This window comes from Leopardus geoffroyi, chromosome D4 (assembly GCF_018350155.1).
Source record: "Leopardus geoffroyi isolate Oge1 chromosome D4, O.geoffroyi_Oge1_pat1.0, whole genome shotgun sequence".
Taxonomy (NCBI): Eukaryota; Metazoa; Chordata; class Mammalia; order Carnivora; family Felidae; genus Leopardus; species Leopardus geoffroyi.
Window position 1 is genome coordinate 319,657 of NC_059342.1, and position 6,596 is coordinate 326,252.

The 6,596-nt window shown below is 40.4% G+C and overlaps 1 protein-coding gene across 2 annotated transcripts in view; it reads left to right on the plus strand.

Annotated features, from left to right (window-relative positions):
- Positions 1-4,872, plus strand: part of MFSD14B (major facilitator superfamily domain containing 14B) — a 74,476-nt gene extending 69,604 nt beyond the window's left edge. For both annotated transcript variants that reach the window (XM_045468976.1, XM_045468977.1), the window contains 3 exons: positions 210-307; positions 2,290-2,432; positions 3,124-4,872. In XM_045468976.1, coding sequence (XP_045324932.1) covers positions 210-307; positions 2,290-2,432; positions 3,124-3,375 — 493 coding nt within the window. In that variant the 3' untranslated portion in view covers positions 3,376-4,872. The remainder of the gene's footprint in view (positions 1-209; positions 308-2,289; positions 2,433-3,123) is intronic.
- Positions 4,873-6,596: the final 1,724 nt, after the last annotated feature.

Consider the following 6,596-nt stretch of genomic DNA (forward strand, 5'->3'; position numbering starts at 1 on the left):
CTTATTACATCTAAAGTTGGTACTGGGAGAACAAGCAGGAAGTACAGATTTCCAAAGAGGTAAAATAAAATAAACATTTTTGAAGAGGGAAAAATAAATACAACAGGAGAAAACAGAAAGCACTTTGTGCTCTTGCCATATTGTACTCTGAACAGCAAGCTGCTTGGGGCTGGCCTGCCGCCTGACTGCAGCCTGTCTTGTCATTGCAGGATGATGTGGGCAGCGGGGACGGTGGCCGCCATGTCCAGCATCACATTTCCTGCAGTCAGCGCCCTTGTCTCTCGGAACGCAGAGTCAGATCAGCAAGGTGAGGTCACTGTCCCCTCGCTGTTTTCCTCTTTCAGCTAAGATAAACCTGGAGTAGGGGAGGCTCATGGAGCACGTGACAGCCATGTGGCCCTTTCTCAGCAACCATGCCTTTCTGTTTTACTTCCTGCGTTGATCTTACAGTCTTTAAATCTGGACTAAGCAGTTAGAAATAGAACTGTTCATTTTCTCTTTTAAGTTTTGACTCCTTTTTTGTGTTACCATAAGAATTACCTAGACTATATAATCCTTTTAACAGATGTATGTCAAATAATGAATGATGAACTGGTTAGCAAAGCAGTGAGCTCTTTATTTAATCACTGTAATCACTTAAATTTCTTTAGTTTGGAATCAAAGGCCATTAGCTTAATTTAGGAAGTGATTCTTTGAGAGGATAAAAGATAAATATGTGTAGTTAAATGCACAGTGAGAAACAAAATGAAGACAGCCATGTGGAGAATAGCACTCTGCATCTAGACTCTTTTTTATTTATTTTTGAGAGAGAGTGCACACGAGCGTGAGCAGGGGAGGGGCAGAGAGAGAATCCCAAGCAGACTCCACACTGTCAGCACAGAGCCCAACGCAAGGCTCAAACCCACAAAGCATGAGATCATGACCTGAGCTGAAGTCAAGAGTTGGATGCTTAACCAACTGAGCCATCTAGGCACCCCTACATCTAGACTCTTCATCCTTCTTGTGCTTCTGCCTTCTCTCTCAGGCAGTTCCTTTTCTTCTCTCTTAATGGCTTACTATATAGTCAGGAAATAGTGAATTTTAGAAAGAAAAATTTTTTAATGTGTTAGAGCCTTTTAAAAAGTTTTAATAAAAAACTAGGCTGGAAAATATTGTTTATTCATTGCACCTAGTTTTCCCCATCAGAAATTAACCGTCTTATTCACCAGTTTTAAGGTGTCACTTGAGGGGCACCTGGGTGGCTCAGTTGGTTAAGCGTCTGACTTTGGCTCAGGTCATAATCGCACAGTTTGCAAGTTTGAGCCCTGTGTCAGGCTCTGTGCTGACAGCTCGGAGCCTGGAGCCCGCTTCGGATTCCGTGTGTCTCTCTCTGCCCCTTCCTCGCTCACACTCTGTCTCTTGTTTCTTTCTCAAAAATTAAACATTAAAAACAAAAATTTCAAGTGTCTCTTGAACACCACAAATGCCGTGTGTCACAGTGACTATGGGAGTTCACTGGTCCGTGTGTCCTTGGGAGGAATTGTTTCTGAAGATGTGAGCCGCCTGCGGGGATGGGCACTGCCCTGAGGTCTGACAGGCACCATCTGGTCTTTCGTGACGTGAATTTTCTTTGGCTCCTGTTACGCTCCTACGTTTTAGTACAGAGGTTTCCCTAAATGTCAGCATACAACATTGTTAGAACACATTGTATTAAGTTGAACCTAATGTTTTGAACATTTTGAACTTATGGAAACATCCATTTCATATGCTTCGGGCTAATATTTTATCTGTCATGTTAGAAGCCAGAGATACCTAGAAGTTGGTCCTTCTGGGATTTTTCAGTACAGGTCACCATGAGGAACATGGGAGTACACGGCATTGGGGCTGCTGTGGACTTACACCAGGGCTCTGGGAGACAAAGGGGAGATTCTTAAAGCACCATTAGATGAGTAGAGAAGGAAAATTTCATTCCATAGAAAAGTGGAAATTACCTGTAAATGAGGAATATTAAAGTTTTTCATTTTCTTATTCCCCATTTATAGGAAGGATCTAGCTGTTATTGGAGGGGGGGGGGGGGGGGGGCGGGGTTCAGCCCCAAAAGAGATTTCACAAACATCTCTGTCATTTCTCCTTATAGATCTTAGGGCAGAGAGTAAAACCATATTAAAAGGACACAGTAAAACCAAGAAAACATTTGTGCACCAAATGAAACTACAGTAGGCTAAAAGTCCCTTATCTACTTTATGTAAGTCCCTAATTTTGAGATGCTTTTCTGAGAAGACCAGCTCCCTTCTCTTTGTTCTGATACAGGAGTTGCCCAGGGGATCATAACTGGAATAAGAGGACTGTGTAATGGCCTGGGGCCAGCACTCTATGGCTTCATATTCTACATGTTCCATGTGGAACTGACTGAGTTGGAACCGGAATTGAATTCTGATAATACTGCCTTGCAGGTAAACTGGTGAGAAGTCTAGTTGTATAACAACCACTGTGTCTGATTCCAGCAAATTCTGAACTTAAATTTGGAGAACGTTCTTGTTTATAGAATGTTACTATTGTATTTGGTAGTCGTAAGTGCTGTGTTCTGTGCATTCCTGGGATTGGGGAAGGATCATTTCAGTGATTTAATATATTCTTCAAAAGCTCTGTCTTAATCTTGTTCAGAGTCCGTTTTTACCTACTCAAGCACTCTGATCAGAATGCCTTCCTTCCGTGAAGCCCAACCAGGCCAAATAAAAAGTGAGATGACCTAAATCCCTGCTAGAAACTGAGTAGAGTGCTTTTCCTATTTATTTGATATTTCTTCAGTCCTTCCTTCAAAGCAGTGTTCAGTATCAATTTCTGTATGGAACTGCTCTTCATGTTCATGAACAGAGTGCTGACCTAAGGTTATAGGGTAGGACTGGAGATCCACAGCTGCCATCTAAGCAGTGGAGAAGCGGTGCAAAGAGCAGTGACTGGTTGCCCTCTGTCATATTCCAGACACCAGGCTCTGGTAGATTTTGCCTTGATACTTAATGCAACATTTGCTTATGAAAAAAGGATTGACTTTTTGATGCTTTTGGGGAGGGAGTCACCTAGGACTAATTTCGGATCGAAGACTAACCTAATTCTTTGTCTCCGTTTGTTTCCCTTGCCCATCAGGGAGCTGTCATCCCAGGCCCGCCGTTTTTATTTGGGGCATGTATCGTTCTTATGTCTTTCCTGGTTGCCTTATTCATCCCTGAATATAGTAAAGGCAGTGGAATTCAAAAACACAGCAACAGCATCAGCGGCAGCCTGACCGACATGCCAGAGCGGGGCAGTGACGAGGACATTGAGCCACTGCTGCAAGACAGCAGCATCTGGGAGCTCTCTTCTTTCGAGGAGTCTGGGAATCAGTGCACCGAGCTGTAGACTGGGCAGAAAGGAGGCTTCTGCAGATGCCGTCTCTAAGAGCCACGGGGAGCCACACCACATAGGAGATTTCATGGTGCTGGAGGGAAGATATTAGCGGCATCCTTCAGGGCCAGGTTTGAGAAGTGAGTCCCTCCACCCTTCTGCCTCCTTCCTCCTCCTGGTTCTTTTCTTCTTTTTGTTTGTACATGAGAACAAGATTTGAAGTACTTTCCTGCAGAGAGTATTGCAGCTCTCAAAGTCATCTGGAGTCCACACTTCAAAACTTAAATAGAAAGATTTTGTATCTGTGGTAGGAAGGCTGGCTTTCCTTGAGTAATTCTGGAGTGATAGCAGTCTTTCCATCTCCCTTTCCGTGGAAGGTCCAGGGTGGTGTGGACAAGAGTTGAGGTGAAAAGTCCCTTCTTATTTTCTTCCTTCCTGTTTCTCTGATCCTTGCCCGCTTAGCCCACAGGTGTTCGTGAGTGGCCACTCCAAGAGTCACTCAGTTTCAGGGATCTCTTGCCTTTGTTCAAAGGTGAAACAAAAACCCAAGTCTTATTCTCCTTTTCCTTCTACTTCCTATTCTTGGCTAGAATGAAATTGAGCATATAAACCTCTGGACATTATTGATACTGATCAGTGATAACCTTTACTAGATACAGGAAAATTTTCTTAAAAATTTAAATTATGAAGAACTAGCAACTCAGATTGCTAGTGTTTGGGTCAGATCCAAGGTGATTTTACAGAAGAAAAATACACATCAAGTAGTCTGGTGGCAACACAGAAATTGAAGGAAGCTTCTAAGAAAGTTTTTGACAATATAAATATTACTAAGTGAGGATGAGAATTAGTGACTGCATACCGGTAGAGTTTATATCCAAGTTCAGACCATAGAACGTATTATTACCATCTGCTCCTTGCTGCATCTTCTGTGTTTGTCTTCTGAGTTTTCCTCATTCATCACACTCCTGCCTTAACTGCTCTGTAGTGTGCATTTGTTTCCAGTCAGTATTTCCATCTGTTTATCTGACTTTCGAATCTCATGGGAATATGCACATTAAATTCTTTTCTAAAACATGGTGGTTTAGGAAGCTCAGTTTCAGAAATAAGTGTCTTGCTAATTTTTCGAGATGTTTTATGGACAGAAAAATTTACAGATTTATATGTATTTTGCTGCACCAGTAAATGGACCATTAACTAGGGCCCACCCACCTTTAACAGAGCACTCCTCTGAAAGTTTTATAGGTATGAAATATATGTAGATATTTGTAAGGAGTTTTAAATTTTTTTTTGATGGGGTGCTGTGTAAATCTTGTATTTATAAATGTAATGAAGGTGTTGACAGAAAAATATATATACATTTTTTATAAGGATTGTGTACTGACTGAATACATTTAAAAGAAAATATATTTTGAAACCTGTTCTGCTATGAACAGATAACATATCTTTTTACTATGCTGTTGGTTTTTAAGTTAAGCTTCCTAATGCATAATAAATTTGCAATGGATACTTTTATGTCTTTGGTGTTTCTTTAAAGCAAATAGTACCATCAACCTTCAGGTTCTCTTTTCGGTGGCTATCAACTAAATTGCTAATCCTTCAGCCAATGCAAAAGATAGGTTTCAAAAAAAGTGATTTGTAACAGACTCCCTTCAAAAACAAACCATAACTTTTTTTTATTAAAAAAATAACCCAGGGACACAAACGTATTTGTATGCCTGTTTTATTAGCATTATTCACAATGGCCAAACAGTGGAAGCAGCCTGCACGTCCAGTGTTGGATGCATGGATGAAAGTACTGTGGCACACACATACCATGAAATACTCAGCCTAAGAAGGAAGTTCTGACACACGCCACAACATGGATGAATGCCCAAGACCTGCTAAATGAAGTAAGCCAGGCACAAAAGGACTATTATCCACTTCTGTGAAGTAGCTAGTCAAATTCAGACAGAAAGTGCAATGGGGGTTGCCAGAATTAGAGGAAAGGGCAAGCGGGAGCTTCTTGTTTAATGGGTAGAGTTTCAGTTTTGCAGGATGAGAAAAGTTCTGGAGATGTTGCATAAAAGTGAATGTACTCAATGCCTCTGAACTACTTAAAATGGCTAAAATGGTAAATTCTATGTACCACAATTCTGCCACAATATTTTCAAATGCCCCCATGACATTTTTACCACTGCTTATCAAAATCGTAGTTTCTTACCCAGCATAACAAATGTCAAAATTGAGATAAAATTCACCATTTTAACCATTCCAAAGTGTGCAATACAGTGGTTTTTAACTTATTCACATGGTTGTACAGCTGTTAGCACTGTCTCTAGAACGTTTCCATCGTCCCAATAAAGAAACACCATATCCCTTACCAATCACTACCAGTTCTCCTTATCCCCCTTACCTGGCAACTGGTAATCTGCTTTCTCTTTATAGAGATTTGCCTACTTTGGACATTTAATATAAACACAGTCCTACAATATGTGACATTTTGTGTCCAGTTCTTTTCATACAGCATGTTTCCAAGGTTCATCCATGTTGAAGTTTCATCCATGTGTCAAATTTTATTCCGTTTTAAAGGCTGAAATACATTCCATCATATGAACATACCACATTCCCTTTATTCATTTATCAGTCAAATGTAAATGGACATTTGGGTTTCCACTTTTAGGTTATTATGAATAATGCTGCTATGAACAATCTTATCCAAGTTTTATGTAAACATGCTTTCAATTCTTCTTTGGAATCTACCTGGGATTGGAATTGCTGGTTTATATGGCAACTGTTTATTTGAGGAACCACCACCGTCTTTTTCACAGCAGCTGCACATTTTACGTTCCCATCAGTAACGTAGAAGGTGCAAATTTCTCCATATCCTTGTCTAGCACTTGTTGTTTTCTGTTTTGTCATCATTTATAGATAATTATGGTTGGTTTAAAATGGTACCTCAATGTGGTTTTCACTTGCAGTTTTCCTGATGACTAATGATATTGAGTCTCTTTTCATGAGTTGTTTGCCATTTGTGTATTTTCTCTGGAGAAAGGTCTAAGTTCATGGCCCCCTTTTGAACTGGGATGTTGTTCTGTTGTTGAGTTGTAAGAGTTCTTTACATATTCTGGATACTAGGTTCTTATCAGGTAAATGGCAAATGTTTTCTCCCATTCCGTGGGTTGTCTTCCCTTTCTTAATGGTGTACTTTGAAAAGTTTTAATTTTGATGACATCCAGCCTCTCCGTGTTTTCTTTTGT